Consider the following 17,973-nt stretch of genomic DNA (forward strand, 5'->3'; position numbering starts at 1 on the left):
AATTTATTAATACACTTTTTTAATTGTATTTTTTATTTTTATTTAATAAATCAATAATTCTTAAAAGTAACAGATCGAATAAACGCAAAGATGTTTGGTCCATAGTCCATACTCATTAAAATTAAACAACAAAATTTTCCTTTTATATTTTAGGGATATTGCTAAAATGACCAAGTCATACTTCATCGATTAATCTTATAACTGGTGAAATTGTACAAGCATATGTATTGTATATGTCTAAATCGCATCGACATCAAGTTTATAAACATGGCAGGCGGTAGGGTTGTTCATGGATCGGATTCAATCTGTATATCCGCAATTTTTTATTTGAATTCGATCTGAAATTTGCGGATATGGTTCCGATCTGCAAGGTTATTGGATCAGATCGGATCGAATCCGCACACTAATAGGATTGGATTGTGGATTTTGTGTAGATATCTGCATATCCGCGTATCTGCAAAAATAAAGAAATAAATAAGTAAATATTCTTTTTATGTTTTTTTTCAACTAATAAATATCATATATTGTATTATTTTAATTTATTATTTAAGAAAAGTATATTTAATATATTTTAAGAGTAAACATATTTAAAAGAATAGAAAAAATAAATTTTATTGATATGTCCAATCCGATCCGTGTTCACCCGTAGCCCGCGGTAAAAGCATTGAACAGTTGGGTGTACCAACAATACAAACTTTAATTTTGGGTGCGGTGTAGTGTATCAAAGAAAGCAAAATCTATCTTTTTTATATATTTAATCTCGTTTGATATATTGATTTCTCTGAAATCATGCTGGTCTCTTCAGAATCTAGCTAGGTGTATCACGTCCAGAGGCTTTCTAATAGAAAAAGAAGACCCGTCCACTTCAACCAGCACAAACGTCTTATCATTCACTTTAGTCCTTTAATTTCCTATAATTCAAATAAAATCCAACCTCTTGTTCACAAATTTAACCCATTTCTTTTCTATCATGTTATTTCATTGTTAAGGGTCCTGCTAATAAAAGAGCTTTGAAAAAAAAAAAAAAGATATCATGAGAAAGTGCAGCTTTTGAATATTTTTTTTGACCAAGACACTAGTTTTGAAAAAAGATATATATTGTAGAGAGGATCCAAATTGATCGCCTTGATTAACTGTGGGGAACAAAAAGAATTTAATGTAGATTTTTGCCATGATCTACTTTCTAAGCACTAAGCAGGGTCCACTGTGTTTAATTTGGGAAGCACGTGGTCAAACTCAAAATGTACTAGATATTAGAGAGCCTAGAGGATTTTGAGTTGATAACAACTGATTTCTGTTTGTTACAGTTTACAGAAATGTGATACCTAACAATTCAAATGGATAGAATGCGGCTAATATAATGGCACCTTTCAAAGGAATGGATTGACATTCCAAGTATTCTTCACTTTGAACAATTTGTATGCCAAATACTACTGTTGATTCCACGAAAGGAACAGGATTAGACTGGAAAAAACTAATGCGTGTAGGTCCAGCTTATGTTGATGGACTTGGGTTCAGAATAAGCTCTCAGTCGAATTTGAAAATTGAATGTGTTCAACTAACACGGACTATATATATATAGTTATACTTACGCAGACAAATCAAGTTTTTAAAGTCACAGGAAAGGGATTCAGCATACTGTATGTATACATAAAAAAGAATTAGGATTATTAATGTTATATGTTCAAATATGTATAGCTATTTATTTCTAAATTACTCCTTCAGAAAATATAACCTTGAGATCTATATCATGTTGATGCGTCCCGAATTCAATATGAATCAAGAGAACCAATTTTCAAGACCAATCATTTGTTGAATAATGTGGACAACATAGCAACTTAGGGAAGTTAAAATTGACTGTTTCATTTAGATCAATCTCTTTGGTGACATTTCATTTCAACAAGGGCTACTTGCAAGAGAATTACAGAAGAATGCAGCTCTGCAACTTCAAGCCGAGCAAGTGCCCAAAGGAATGGTTAATGTTTATGCCTCTAACGCAAAGATGGACTTGTCAATTTTACTCTCCTTTAAACTGGACCAGATGGTTTCGCAACTGTGCATTCAAGAACAAGGACAATCTATGTTAAGTTTAAGTTGATTTTGGATTTATAAATGATGACAAATATTTCTTTGGGTTGAAAGCCCAATGTTGTTTAATAGGTGTTTTAATTATTGTAGGCCCAATTATCAAGTTCATGCTGCACCAGCCCAAACCAGCATAAGTTTCAGCAAATCAACATGCTAAAGCTACAACACTTAGTGCTCATTTGCTCCTTAGTGCTCCAAGAGTAATAAACAAGCCCAATGCTTCTCAAAGCACCGTTCAGCAAATTAAATGGCTATGTATTTGCTAAATGTTATAAGAGGACAGCTGGATCATGCAAGGACAGGTGTGGTTCTGTGAAAGCAAGAAGGACACAAGGACATCTCCACTCTCCCAAGGACATTAGCAGAGCAACATTCGGTTAGTGGGTGAGTAAAACACAAAAGCAGTAGCAGCAGGAAAATGGAGCAAAATGAAAAAGGAGAGCATGTCAAGAAAGAAAGAAAACAAAGGACAGTAGAGGTAGTGGTCGAGCTCCTCGGATAGCAGAGGTAGTGGAGCATGATGAAGAAAGGACCGCATACCTGCAGTGACAGCTCCAACGAGCAGCTGGTACAAGGAAATGGAAGAGGCAAAAAATGAAGACAAGATGAAGACATATAAGAAGCCGGAAATGGATCCTCTCCATTTTTTTGTCACTGGAGAGAATAAAGTGTCTCACCTTTAATTCTACAAGTGGGACCAGAAATAAATGAGAGAGAGAGAGAGAGAGAGAGAGAGAGAGAGAGAGAGCAATGAAGGGTGAAATTTTCCACTGGATACCATCCAGTTTTTTTTTTCCATTGGAGAGGATCCACTCCCTAAGAAGCCTCATTCCATCATTTCAAAGCAAGAAAAAGAGAGCACTCACTCAGAGCACCATCTCAAACATTGAGCTGGAATCTTCTTCTTCTACTCAAGCTTAATTTCTGATTCTTTTGTTATGGCTGCCTTGTGTTATTTTCTGTATTGAGAAAAGGCTAATCATGTAAGGTTGAAAAAGTCAAGAGAGAAAAGGCAAGAGTGATGCAAAAGAGCCACTGAATTTTGATGTAATTTAGTTTTTGAACTAGGATTAATTCTCCTTGCGAGTTGGGTTAACACATGGTGAAGTATGAATCTATTAGATTCCCCTTCCTAGTTGGGACAGCACTATGGGAAGCTAAGCTTTGGTGAAGAAAGCTTAGGGTAGATACTAGTTGAATTAGGGAATAATTCAATAGTATTGGTGAATGTAATCTGTGAATTTTAGTGAAAATTCCATCATGGTTTGTGGCGGAGACTGGACGTAGGATTCATTGCACAAAGAATCCGAATCAGGATACATGCTGGCCTGTTTTTTCTCTTCCCTACTCTTTACTTATTCTGCACATGAGATAAAATGAAATAATCTCCTGCAACTCGAGCTTCTGCTGAAACAGAGTTGGAAACTTTAAGTTTTAAGCCAACTTGATTCAACCCCCTTCTCAAGTTCAACTAGAACCATCAATTGGTATCAGGAGCAAGGTCTCAAGGAGTCAAGCTTCACAGCTTGGAGTAAAGATCCATGGCCAACAACATGAATCCCAACATCGTGTCTTTCACTCTTACTGAAGGACAGTCTAATAACAGACCTCCCTATTTCAATGGCAGCAACTATTCTTACTGGAAAGAAAGAATGAGAATCTTCGTGCAGTCAATCGACTACAACATCTGGAAGATCATTCTCAATGGACCTGACGTTCCCACTAAATAAAATGCTGATGGAGAAGTTGTGGCAAAAGAAGACAGCGAGTGGACAGATGAAGAAAAGAAGAAGGTTGAACTCAACGCCAAGGCAATCAACCTGATGCATTGTGCAATCAGTTTTGAAGAATTCAAAAAAGTGTCAAGGTGCAAAATAGCTAAAGAAATATGGGATAAGCTTAGACTCACCCATGAAGGCACTAAGCAAGTGAGGGAGACCAGAATTGACATGTTAATGAAGGAGTATGAAATGTTCAGCATGAAGGAGGATGAGAGATCGATCAAATGTTCGAAAGGTTTTCAATAATCATCAATAATCTGGATGCCATGGGAAGAAACTATTCTAAAGAAACGTTAGTAAGGAAGATCCTGAGAAGTCTCACTAAGAAATGGGAAGTAAAAAGTACAGTCATCTCTGAAAGGAATGATTTGATCAAAATCACTTATGATGAGCTAAGAGGCAAGCTGCTGGCCTATGAAACCACTCACATGTCTCAAGACAAAGATGACAAAAAGAAAAGTATAACACTAAAATCAAGAATGACAGCAAAGGAAGAAGAATCTGATGACAGTTTCTCAGATGAAGAAATGGTGCTCTTTTTAAGAAAAATGAAAAGATTACTGAGATTCAAAAGCAAAGGCAAAGGAAGCTCTTCATCCAAAGACGTCAAAAAGGATCAAGTCAAGTTCACATGCCATCACTGCAAAGAACCAGGTCACTTCAAGTCAAATTGCCCTCAACTAAAGAAAGGCAAAAAGTCCAGGAAAGACAAAAAGAAGGTGATGATGGCAACATGGGAAGACTTGGAGAACGACACCAGCTTTGAGAACTCAGACCAAGAAGCTCAGCTATGTCTGATGGCTGATCATGATGAAGATGAGGTAGATTTCTCTGACTTATCTATTGATGAACTGCATTACATTATCAAAGATATTACTGTGGACTCTAAGAAACTCTTGGATAAGTATGCTAAATGTAAGAAAGAAAATGAGGCATTGATGACAGAAAATGATCTTCTTTTGAAAAAGGTTAAGGCAACTGAAACCTGTAATGAAAATGTTTTAAAAGAAGAAAATAGTGCTTTACGTGCTGAATTAGAGAAATTCAAACTTAAGCATAAAGTTATTGCTTCCACTGATTTGATTTCTGAAAACAAAAAACTGAATGAACAAATTAAAAATTTGAATGAAGACTTAGCAAAGTTTGTTCAAAGTTCTCAAAATCTGAACAAGCTGCTTGCTTGTCAAAGGTTTGGTCTGAAAAGTCTGGACTTGAATTCAAAGAAGAAAATAAGGTCGTTTTCAAACTAAATGTTCAAAAATATGAAGCCTCCTCTTCCAAGCTTGTCAAACCAAAAGGATTCAGCAGACCTCAGAAATCAGTGGACAAAAATCATTGTTACAAGTGCAATAGAAATGGTCATGATCCTCCTCAATGTTTCATCTTTCTTAAGTCTTTTGGTAATGATAGTAAATTATATAAATTTGTTCATGATTTTAATGCTCTTGGGCACCCAAGAACATTTCACATCAAAGGATCCAAATGGATTTGGATACATAAGGTTAGTTGAAGAACATGCAGGTTTGCCTTACATCCAAGAAGAAATTAGACATGTGGTATCTTGATAGTGGATGTTCAAGGCATATGACCGGAAAGGATACTTTCTTCATTAAATTCAACAAGTATGATGGAGGATTTGTCACTTTCGGAGATAATGGTAAAGGTAAAATAATTGCCATTGGTAAGGTTGGCAAAGATTTTTCTACTTGCATTGATAGTGTCTTCTTAGTTGATGTGTTAAAGCATAATCTATTAAGCATAAGTCAATTATGTTGGATATGTTGTAACCTTTAGAAAATCTGATTGTAGAGTCATTAATGAGAAAACAGGGGCTGTTTTGTTTGTTGCCAAAAGAAGTGACAATGTTTATGGTCTCACACTAGATGATCTTAAAGTTCAAAATGTAACTTGTTTCTCTTCAATGGAATCTGAAAAATGGATGTGGCATAAGAGATTAGGACATGCTAGCATATTCCAAATCTCTAAGCTTGTAAAGAAAGGCTTAGTAAGAGGTCTTCCTAATATAAAATTTGATAAGGACATCATTTGTGATGCTTGTCAAATGGGTAAACAAATAAAAACCTCTTTCAAACCCAAGGAAGATGTCTCAACTAAGAAACCATTAGAGTTGTTACATCTTGATATGTTTAGACCAACTAGGACTCAAAGTCTTGGAGAAAAAAGCTATGGCATAGTAATTGTGGATGACTATACTAGGTTTGGTTGGGTGTTCTTTCTAGCTCATAAACATGAAGCATTTTCTGTTTTTGAAAAATTCAGCAAAAAGATTCAAAATAAAAAAGGTTTAAAAATTGTTTCAATTAGAAGTGACCATGGCAAAGAATTTAAAAATCAATATTTTGAATCTTTTTGTGATGAACTAGGCATATCACATAACTTATCTTGTCCTAGAACACCTCAACAAAATGGTGTTGTAGAAAGAAGAAATAGAAGTTTACAAGAAATGGCTAGAGCTATATTATGTGAATATGAAATTCCCAAGTTCTTATGGGCTGAAGCTGTGAATACAGCTTGCTATGTTTTAAATAGAACCATCATTAGGAAGTTTTTGAAGAAAACTCCATATGAACTTTGGAAAGGGTATCCTCCCAATCTTAGTTACTTTCATGTGTTTGGCTGCAAGTGTTTCATACTGAATATCAAAGAAAATTTAGGAAAATTTGATCCTAAAACACATGAAGGCATTTATCTGGGTTATTCCCCTCATAGCAAGGCATATATAGTTTATAATAAGAACTCCAAAACTATTGAGGAGACCATTCATGTCATATTATGTGAGTCTAACAATGTTCTTAGTGTTTGCATTGATGATAGTCCAGGTTTTGAAGCTGAATTACCCAAGAATACTGAACCAGCTCCTCAAAATCCAAGTTCTCATGAAGTTGCACCTGTTAGCAATGAAAATTCTAATTCTGCAGGAGACAATTTGGAATTATCTCCTGTCGCAGCTGAAAATACTAATGCAGAGGCTGACGTGGCAGAAATTGGCCGATTAAGAAATTAATAATAGAAATACGTTGCAAGTACAGTTCTTAACCAGCAAAAATTCACTTGTCAATTTAAAAGAGTTATCACAGATTTAAGAATAAGATACTGGGAGTATGAATCCCAGGTCGTCTCCCAACGAGTTGACAAAAGGGTGCAGCTTATTATTTCAATTAAAAGCCTTGATCGGGAGAAGATTAATTAGAATTTCTATCCTTGTTGAAATTTTCCAAGTGTAATAATAAAAGGTTGTTGCTCTACTTGGTCATCCCTTAATTAATAAGGGAAAGTCAAGTAACTAACTAACCAACTGTATTCTTAGGTCCTAATCCTCTCCTAAGAAAGGACTAGAGTGAGAGACTAGAGTTGTCAGTCATCAACTACCAATTAGGATTAACACTTAAGTATTCCAACTCAAAGTTCTCCTTTTAATCAACTCCCAATCAAGTTAGAAAACTACTCCATTAACATGAATATAAACTTCACAGAATTAAAAAGGGAATAAAAGGAAGACATGATAGACAATAACTACAAATTAATTAAAAGTAAAAATGGTTCCTTGCATTGATAAATCCCAAAATTATAAACACACTTATCCACACAGGGTTAATGGGCAGTAAAAAGTAAAGGAACAAGAAAATAAACTAGAATAATGAAACTTCCGCAGAGGTACTGATCCTTCTCACTATCCAAGAGCAAAAACATGAAACTCTAGAACTATGAATGTGAAGAACCCTAGAGGAAGGAGTAGAATTCTCTCTCAGATTCAAATACTAACTAAAACTATGCGTAATGAGAATGTCTCCTAAGTCTCTGCTGTTCTCTGGCTCTAGTCTATGTTTCTGGGCCAAAAACTGGGTCAAAACTCGGCCCGAAATCGCCCCCAGCATTTTCTGTGATTTCTACAGATCGCGCATGTCACGTGTACGCGTCAGTCACGCGTACGCGTAGCTGGTCATTTTCGCGTGTCACGCGTATGCGTCAGGTGCGCGCACGCGTCGCTGTGCAAACTCGCTTCCACGCGTACGTGTCAGGTACGCGCACGTGTCACTGCGAATTTCTCCAAATCGCGCGCACGCGTGAGCTATGCGTGCGCGTCACTTCTCGCCGGTTGTCTCCTTTATTCTTGTGCTCCTTCCATTTTTGCAAGCTCCCCTTCCATCCTTTGAGCCATTCCTGCCCTGTAAAGCCTGAAAACACTCAACACACGGATCACGACATCGAATGGTATGAAAGGACATTAAAACTACACAATTTAAAGGCTTAGGAAGGAAGTTTTCAATCATAGAGCATAATTAAGAAGGAATTATAAAATCATGCAAATAGTATGAATAAGTGAGTAAAGAGTTGATAAAAACCACTCAAATTAGCACAAGATAAACCACAAAGTAGTGGTTTATCAAACTCCCCACACTTAAACATTAGCATGTCCTCATGCTAAGCTCAAGAAGACAAAGAAAATGAATAAGGGAAAGTAAGACTCATGAAATGCAACCTACATATGAATGCAACTATATACTGAGATGATTTTGTCAACTTGGTTAAAAGTAAGCAAGTTCTCCAAGATAAACATAGTTTAGATTCCACTAATTCAAATAATAAAGTAAAGACAAGCAAACTTGTAAGAAGATAGCTCATGAAAGCAGGGAACATATAGTCAAGCATTGAACCCTCACTAGTAGTGTATGTGCACTCTAATCTCTCAAGTGTCTAGGGTGAATCACTCTACTCTTCTCTAATTATGCTTTCTAAACTTTATTCTTCATCTAACCAATCAACAAATATTTAGTATACCAATGCAAACATCATGAGGTCTTTTCAGAGTTGTAATCGGGCTAAGGTAAAGGTGAGGATATATGTATGGCCAAGTGAGCTAAAATATGAATCTTCAATTAACCCAAGTTTTCACGTAACATACACACACACTCTATGTAACTCTAAATTCATGCCCAGTTACCCATAATTCCCACTTTTGCAACACATACTCATGTGCCAAATATTTCTTAAATCTTATCACATATGCATTGATCTTTTATTAAACTCAGCATTGGGGTAATTTTTGTCCCCTTATTTATTTATTTACTTAATTATTTTAACATAATTTTTTTATTAAAAATATAAAAGCAAATATAACATATCAATGCACATGGATTTTTTTCTGGTCTTACATGAGTAGGTACCCAAATTCCCAATATTTTGTCAATGAATCACTGTACACTCTCATCAACCCAAGTTCCCACAGTTTCCCACACTTGATTGTCACACAATCTCTATCTTAAGCTAACCAAATATTCAATTGGGGTAATTAATTATTTTTCCGCTTAAGGCTAGTGATGTGGTAAAATATAGAACAAACGGGGATTAAAAGGCTTAAGGTGGCAAACAAAGGTGATTGAATGGGTAGGCTATTTGGGATAAGTGAGCTAATAACCAAATGATGGCCTCAATCATATGCAAGTATGTAGATATACTAAACAATGGACATATAGAATGGAACAAAATATAGATTACAATCATAGAGAAGAAAATACACAAGAATAAAATATTATGGTTAAATAATGTAACCATGTAATTAAGCTCAAGTCTCACAGGTTGTGTGTTCTTTGCTATGACCTATGTTCCAAATACAAGCTTCAAACAAGTTTGACACAAATTTTCAATTTAAATTAGTGAAATGCTATAAAAAGGGTCTTGAAAAAAAAATCATCATTTTAACCAAGCAAAACATACATGCAAACGACTATTAATATGCAATCTATCCTAACTAATCAAAAGAAAAACTAAAAATGTTGGTGTTAAGAGAAAGAAGTTACCTCTGGAAGTCAAGGACTGACCTCCCCACACTTAAAGCTTAGCACGGTCCTCCGTGTCGTCAGTAAGGAGGAAGGGAGGGCTGGAAGCGTTGCCTCCAGTGTCTGGTTCGCCTTGGCTGCCTGTGCTACTGGATGAAGGGGAGTCTGGGGTGTCCTTTGGTTCTGGAGGTGGCTGTGTACCAAGTATGAGTTCCTTCAGGTAGTTGTATCGGCGCTTGTTACAGCGCTCCATTTGCTCCATTCGCCGGTCTTGCCGGTCGAGCCTCTCAAGAATCTGAAGGAACATATGATGGGTAGATGGTGCTTATGGTGTAGAAGATGGTGGGATAGAGGAGGGAGGAGGGTCCAAAGATAGATCTGTAGGCCGGCTTGCAGAAGGAACTAGCGGCTTGATGTACTTCCCGTTTGGAACATACTGGTCGGCTATAGGGATCATGACCTTGGTGTCTCCTGCCCGAGAGGACACACCTGCTACAGAGACTAAATCTGAAACCAAGGCGGGGAAAGGCAGGTTACCCACTATCTGTACGTGTCCCATGGCAGCCTGGATGTGTCGGGGCAGGTTGAGGGGTTGCTCTGTCAGGATGTACCAGATGAGGACAACCATGTCTGCTGTGAAGGTCGACTCGTGAGTGCTCGGAAAGACATAGTGGGACATGATTTGGGCCCATACGCGAGCCTCCAGGGTGAGTGACTGGGCTGAGATGCTCTTAGGTCGAGTCCTATGTTGTCTGTAGATCCACTTGCTGCCAGGTTGTGCTATGACACCAAGGACGCTATTCCAGTCGAACTGGTATGTGTGGCGCTTGAGAGAGGCCTCTTGATAGGCGTCCCATCCCTCTGGACTAGGTGGAAGGTCTAATGCTCTCTGTATGGCACTCTCGGAGACAGGGACTTACTGATGACGAACGTAGACAGTTTGCAGAGTAGGCGAGTGAAAGTTTGAGTAAAACTCAATGACCCATGATAAGTTGATCTCTCGCGGCTGTCTTTTCAAAAACCCCCCACTGTCTCCTCTCTATGCGGGGCTCCACAAAATCAACAATGTGTGTTGGGACAATGAGCAGATGCTCATTGTTGTAGTTCCTCTCAGCTAGGATGAGGAACATCTGTAACGGTTAGCAAACTGTGTGGAGTCTCGGACGAAAAAGGCTTTCTCTGATTCATCAACTTTAATGATCCTCTTCACCCGCTTTGTTGGTGGCTTGACACTGGTAGATGGAAGTACCATTGCCAGTGTTCTCTTGGTTCCTCTCCTTGTTGGGGTCATGTCAGGGGCCTTCTCTTTTCCTTTCTTGGTACCCATGTCTAAAGAAGAAAGAAAAGGATGAATATTAAATATAGATACTAAGACCAAATGGGAAGAAATTCCAAGTGATAATGAATACCAAAGGAAAGATGTTAGCCTAACAACATGGTAGCTACAACATGTATGTAAGAAAACAAGAAAGATCAAAAAGGCTATTCATAAACTTAGATGCAAGATGGTAAAAGCATGCAAGTAATAGGCATGAGAAGCATGAATCAAGCATCAAGTAATAAGTGTGCCAAATAAAAGAGCATATGTAATGATGACAATTGTGAATAATGATCTCAAATACATGTGGAATCCAAGTGTTATGAAAAAGAGGCATATAAGTAAAAGAGTAAAAGAAAATAGGGTTCCAAGTGCTATAAAAGCTTTTTCACAAACACATGGTGTGCAAGGGATCATAAGAATGAAAATAATATAATCCAAATGTATAAGAGAGCCCAAAATAAGATATCAATTTTCAAATCACTCCTCATAATGTTCACAAGCTTCATTAAAGCAAGGTAAGACCTAAATAAAATTCCAACACCAACATGAAAAATGCATGGAAGAAGAAAGAAAAAGAAATCATGAATGCAAGAGGAAAAAAAAGAAGAAAACATAAAGTAGGATAATAATGAAAGAAAAGTAAAAGGGGAAGAAGAGAAGAACCTTGATGAAGAAGATGAAGAGGGAAGGAAGAAAGTAATAGAAAGTAAGAAAGAATAAGAAAGAAGAAAGAAAGAAGAAGATTAGAAATTAGGCGCTGAGGTGTTTAAGTTGTGCGTCGCATGCGACGCGTACGCGTGCTTCTCGCGTACGTGTGGATCGCGTTTTTTTCCAATTGACGCGTGCACGTCAGGGACGCATTCGCGTGACTTGAATTGAGCAATTGGTGCAGAGGCTGCCTCGCGCACACACAACTCTCTGTTCATTACGCGCGTTTGCAAAAATTTGGGGAGACGCGTGCGCATCATTGACGCGCACGCGTGGATGGGCTGGATGGCAAAATGACATGTACGCGTCAAGGACGCGTACGCGTGACAGGATTTTTGCGCCTAGCACAGTTCCAGCCCTACACCATCACAACTCTCTGCCAAAATCCTCATTTACGACGATTTCATCATCCACGCGTACGCGTGCTTGACGCGTACACGTGGAGAGCCAAAATTTTGATCGACGCGCATGCATCAGGGACACGTACGTGTGGGTCGGTTAGTGCGCAATGCACCCTTCCTGCGCAACTCCCGCGCAACTCTCTATTCAATCCATATGTTGCACGCACACACATATGATGCGTACGCGTCAGTGACGCTTGCGCGTTGTGTGCGTTTTTTTTTATGCAGAATGCAGTATGCAGCTAATTCATGCAGATATGAGGAATGGATACTGAGAAAAACAAAACAAAACAAAATAAAATAAGGTTAAGAAGAAAACTAAAAGATCGTACCACGGTGGGTTATCTCCCACCTAGCACTTTTCTTTAACGTCCTTAAGTTGGACGGTCCACTAGCTCAGTCTTCTGCTGTGGGTGGATCCTCCAAGAGTAAGATCTCTAGCTCCTTGTTTTTCTTCATCTTCTCACCATGGTATAGTTTTAAGCGATGTCCATTGACCTTGATAAATTTGGAGCTTGAAGGATGACTCAGGTGAAAGACTCCGTATGACTCTGCCTTCTCTACTCTGTAAGGACCTTCCCATCAGGATCTCAGCTTGCCTGGCATGAGCCTCAGTCTGAAGTTGTAAAGGAGAACCAGCTTCCCAAGTCTGAACTCTCACCTTTTGATGTGCTTGTCATGCACAGCCTTCATCTTCTCTTTGTATAGCCTGGAGTTATCATATGCTTCCAGCTGAAGGGTCTCCAGTTCTGCCAGTTGCATTTTCCGTTCCGCGCCGGCCCTCTCAAATCTCATGTTGATCTCTCTCACCGCCCAGAATGCTTTATGTTCTACCTCTACTGGGAGGTGACATGCCTTTCCATAAACTAGGCGGAAGGGGTTCATCCCTATAGGTGTCTTGTATGCTATCCGATATGTCCAAAGCGCATCTTGTAGCCTGGTGCTCCAGTCTTTCCTATGAGGCTTGACTATCTTCTCCAGGATACGCTTTATCTTTCTGTTAGATACCTCCGCTTGGCCATTAGTCTGCGGGTGGTAGGCTGTGGCTACCTTGTGAATAACGCCATGCTTCTTTAGTAGAGCGGTCAGTCTCCTGTTACAAAAATGGGTGCCTTGATCACTCACAATTGCTCGTGGTGATCCAAAGCGACAGATAATATGGTTTCTAACAAAAGAGACAACAGTGTTAGCATCATCAGTATGGGTAGGAATCGCTTCCACCCATTTAGAAACATAATCTACAGCTAACAATATATATACGAAGCCGCTCGAGTTTGGAAACGGACCCATGAAGTCAATGCCCCAAACATAAAAAATTTCACAGAATAGCATAATTTGCTGGGGCATCTCATCCCTCTTGGATATATTACCAAACATCTGGCATGGGAAACAAGATTTACAGAAGGTAGTAGCATCTTTAAAAAGAGTAGGCCACCAAAATCTACAGTCTAGAATTTTTCTAGCTGTTTTTTGAGGGCCAAAATGTCCACCACTCTCAAATGAGTGGCAGGCCTCTAAAATGGACTGAAATTCTGATTGAGGCACACACCTTCTAATTATCTGGTCAGCACCATACCTCCATAAATATGGGTCATCCCATATATAATATTTGCACTCGCTTTTCAGCTTGTCCCTTTGATGCTTAGTAAAATTGGGAGGGAAGGTATGACTAACTAGATAATTGGCTACAGATGCATACCAAGGAACTACTTCAGATACTGCATGCAAGCTATCAAATGGAAAAACATCATTGATAGGAGTGGAGTCATCCTTAATGTGCTCAAGGCGACTCAAGTGGTCTGCCACTAAATTCTGAGAACCACTCCTATCCTTAATTTCTAAATCTAATTCTTGCAGCAGCAGTATCCAACATATTAGCCTTAGTTTGGACTCTTTTTTAGCTAATAAATACTTTAGAGTTGCATGGTCTGAGTACACTACCACCTTAGTACCAAGTAAATAGGCTCAAAATTTATTCAGAACAAAAACAATAGCCAGAAGCTCTTTCTCAGTGGTAGTGTAATTAGACTGAGCAGCGTCCAATGTCTTTGAAGCATATGCAATTACAAAAGGATCCTTACCTGCGCGCTGGGCCAGCACCGCTCCTACAGCATGGTTGGAGGCATCACACATAATCTCAAAGGGCTGGCTTCAGTCTGGTCCTCTCACAAATTGAACTTGAGTCAAGGCGATCTTCAGCTTATCAAACGCTTCCATACAGTTCTCACTCAGCTCAAATTCAACATCCTTCTACAGCAGTTTGGATAAGGGCAATGCTACCTTACTGAAGTCCTTGATGAATCACTGGTAGAAACCTGCATGGCCAAGAAACGAACGAACTTCCCTCATGGAGGAGGGATAAGGTAGACTAGAAATGACATGTACCTTTGCTGGATCTACAGAGATACCAGTATTAGAAACAATGTGTCCTAGAATGATACCTTGTTTGACCATAAAATGACACTTTTCAAAATTCAAAACAAGGTTTGAACTAACACACCTGTCTAATACTCTAGATAAACTATCCAAGCAAAGGCTAAAGGAATCACCATATATGCTAAAATCATCCATAAAAACCTCTATACAGCTTTCAAGAAGGTCAGAGAAAAGACTCATCATGCACCTTTAGAAAGTAGCTGGTGCATTGCACAAGCCAAAAGGCATTCTCTTGTAAGCATATGTTCCAAAGGGACATGTAAAAGTAGTCTTCTCCTGATCTTCAGGAGCTATATAAATCTGAAAATAGCATGTGTAACCATCTAAAAAGCAATAATGTGACTTACCTGACAGGCGATCCAGCATTTGATCAATGAATGGCAGCGGGTAGTGATCCTTACGAGTGGCCTGGTTGAGGCGCCTGTAATCAATGCAAACCCTCCAGGAATTCTGCACTCTGGTTGCTATGAGCTCTCCATGCTCATCCTTCACTGTAGTGACTCCAGACTTCTTGGGTACCACTTGTACTGGGCTGACCCACTCACTGTCTGAGATGGGATAGATGATATCTGCCTCAAGTAATTTGGTCAATTCCTTCTTGACAACCTCCAAAATGGTGGGATTCAGTCTTCTTTGGGGTTGACAAACAGGCCTTGCTCCCTCTTCTAGAAATATCCTGTGCTCACAAACTTGAGGGCTGATGCCTACTATGTCTGCCAAGCTCCACCCAATTGCCTTCTTGTGTCTTCTCAGCACATTAAGTAACTGCTCTTCTTGTTGGGAAGTGAGTTCCCTTGCAATGATGACTGAGAGCTTCTGATTATCCTCAAGGTAAGCATACTTGAGGTGGGGTGGAAGGGGCTTTAACTCCAATTTCTTCTCCTGACTGGGCACTGGATCTTCTGGAGCTAGTGATAATTGCAAGGTGTCCTCATTGTGTTCAGAGGGTTTCTCCACACTTGGACCATGCTCCATGTGCATCTCTTCTATTTCTTCCTGGTGAACTGTAGCTACAGTCTCATCAATAATGTCACACTGGAAGACGAAATGATGTTCCGGAGGATGCTTCAGAGGTTCATTCAGATTGAAGCTCACTGCTCGGCCGTCTATCTCAAAAGAATAGGTTCCTGAAAAGGCATCTAGCTTAAACTTTGAAGTCTTCAGGAATGGTCTTCCAAGCAGGATGGATGACGGTTTTCCTGAGTCATTTTGGGGCATCTCCAAGATATAGAAGTCAATGGAAAATGTGAGCCCCTTAATGCTCACCAGCACGTCCTCAGCAATTCCAACCACTGTAATAATGCATCTATCTGCTAACACAAAACGAGCTGCCGACCTTTTTAAGGGAGAGAGCCTCAAAGCATCATATATAGACAAAGGCATAATACTCACGCACGCTCCTAAATCACACATGTAGTCAGAAAATATTACACCCCAATGGTACAGTTAACCATGCATGGTCCTGGGTCACTACATTTTTCAGGTATATCTCCCATTAAAGCAGATATGGAACTACCTAAAGGAATAGTTTCTAATTCATTAATCTTATCCTTATGCATGCATAAATCCTTTAGAAATTTTGCGTATTTAGGTACTTGCTGAATAACATCAAAAAGGGGTATAGTTACCTCAACCTTTTTGAAGATTTCTACCACTTTGGGATCAAGTTCCATCTGCTTTCTGGACTTCCTTGCAAGGTGTGAAAATGGGATAGGAACGACGTCTCTTACAGCTTCAGCTTCCTTTGGTTCTCCATTCCTTGGTTGAGCTGCTTCTTCTTCAACCATGCCTTGTACTGCATCTTCCTCTTCAGCATCCTCTGCCTCAATCATGTCTTCATCTGGGGCGTGTTCTTGTGAGCTTGGCTCCTCAGGGTTCCTCTCTTGCACTGTGGTTCCGGACCTCAAAGTGATGGCATTGATGCCACCCTTAGGGTTGGGTAAGGGTTGAGAAGGAATTCTATTGGAGCTTGAAGGCTGGTTTGTGGGAGTAGGTAATGAATCTATCCGGGAGACGAGAGCTTGTAAAGTGGCATTCAGACCATTTAAAGTAGAGTTTAGTGTAGTCTGAATGTCTTGTTGTCCTTGTGCAAGAGAACGAAGCATCTCGTCATTAGATGAGGAAGGAGGGTAAGTGATCTGAGGGACCTGTTGTTAGTTGTGCTGAGGTCCTTGGGACTGCCTTAGGTGAGGTGCTCTGTAAGGCTGGTTCTGATTCTACTATTGATAGGAATGGTTGTGCTGATTTCGGTTCTGCTTATTGTTATTATTATTCCACCTCTGATTTTTCTGGTTGTCTCTGCCTCCTCTGTTATAGTTGTCCCTCCATCCATAGTTGGAGTTATCTCTCCAGCCCTGGTTGGGGTTGTCTTGCCACCCTTGGTTATAGTTCCCACCTTGGTTGTAGTTGCCGCCTTATTGATACGAGCCTTGATTTGGGTAGTCATAGAAATTGTGAGTAACTGCCAAGGTGTTGTCCTCTTGTTGGAGCTGCGGACACTCATCAGTGTAATGACTATAGCATGCGCATATCCCGCACACTCTCTGAGGAACCAGTTGTTGACTATGTTGTGGTGAGGGAGGTTGAGATTGTTGTTGATTCAGATTTATCTACTTCAGTAGGTTGGTCATCTCACACAGACTCTGTGTGAGAGCAGTAGTCTCAATGCTAGAGAAAACCTCTGTAACAGCCTTGGGGTGGTTGTTCCTGTGCCTATGATTTCGAGTGGACTCAGCTAGGTTGCTGATCAGTTGCCATGCTTCATCTGCGGTCTTGTACTTTTTCAGAGAACCATTACTAGCATCATCCAATGTAGTCTTATCCTGAGGCTTCATACCTTGTGTGAAGTAGCTGATCAACACTAGCTTGTCAATCATGTGGTGGGGAACGCATCCAGCAGACTCTTGAAGCGCTCCCAGTACTCATAAAGGGTTTCTAATTCACCTTGGATGAGGTAGGAAATCTCCTTCCTTAATCTGTCCGTAACTTTAGCCGGAAAGTATTTTTCCAAGAATTCTCTCCTGAGCGTATCCCAGTTGGTAACAGTTGCTTCAAGTTGGGAGTAGTACCACTCCCTCGCCTTTTCCTCAAGAGAAAACGGGAAGGCGGTTAGCAGAATAGAAGTTTCATTTGCACCATGACGCCTGACAGTAGAACAGGCTGTCTGAAAATCCCTGAGGTGCTTGATAGGCTCATGAGCCGGAAAGCCATGAAACTTAGGTATCAAATTTATTATTGCAGTCTTTAGTTCAAAATCTGCAGCCAGATTTGGATGACGGACTTGATACGGTTGCAGAGTAAAGTCTGGAGCTCCTGCCTCCTGGAGAATAATCCTCCTGGGTGCTGCCATGTTACCTGCACGTAAATCAACTGAATCAGTAGTAGAGGAGCTTGTTTCTCCCTCAGATGGCGGTTTAGATTCGCCCTCAGATGAGATTGGT

General features: G+C 39.6%; 1 protein-coding gene across 1 annotated transcript in view; it reads left to right on the forward strand.

The window, feature by feature from the left end:
• The window catches only part of LOC107641747 (protein FANTASTIC FOUR 3), a 26,366-nt gene extending 9,705 nt beyond the window's left edge, over window positions 1-16,661 (forward strand). Inside the window, exons 2-3 of the mRNA XM_021123300.1 lie at window positions 10,014-10,031; window positions 16,650-16,661. Coding sequence (XP_020978959.1) covers window positions 10,014-10,031; window positions 16,650-16,653 — 22 coding nt within the window. The 3' untranslated portion in view covers window positions 16,654-16,661. The remainder of the gene's footprint in view (window positions 1-10,013; window positions 10,032-16,649) is intronic.

The sequence above is a fragment of the Arachis ipaensis genome, chromosome B05, assembly GCF_000816755.2.
Source record: "Arachis ipaensis cultivar K30076 chromosome B05, Araip1.1, whole genome shotgun sequence".
Taxonomy (NCBI): Eukaryota; Viridiplantae; Streptophyta; class Magnoliopsida; order Fabales; family Fabaceae; genus Arachis; species Arachis ipaensis.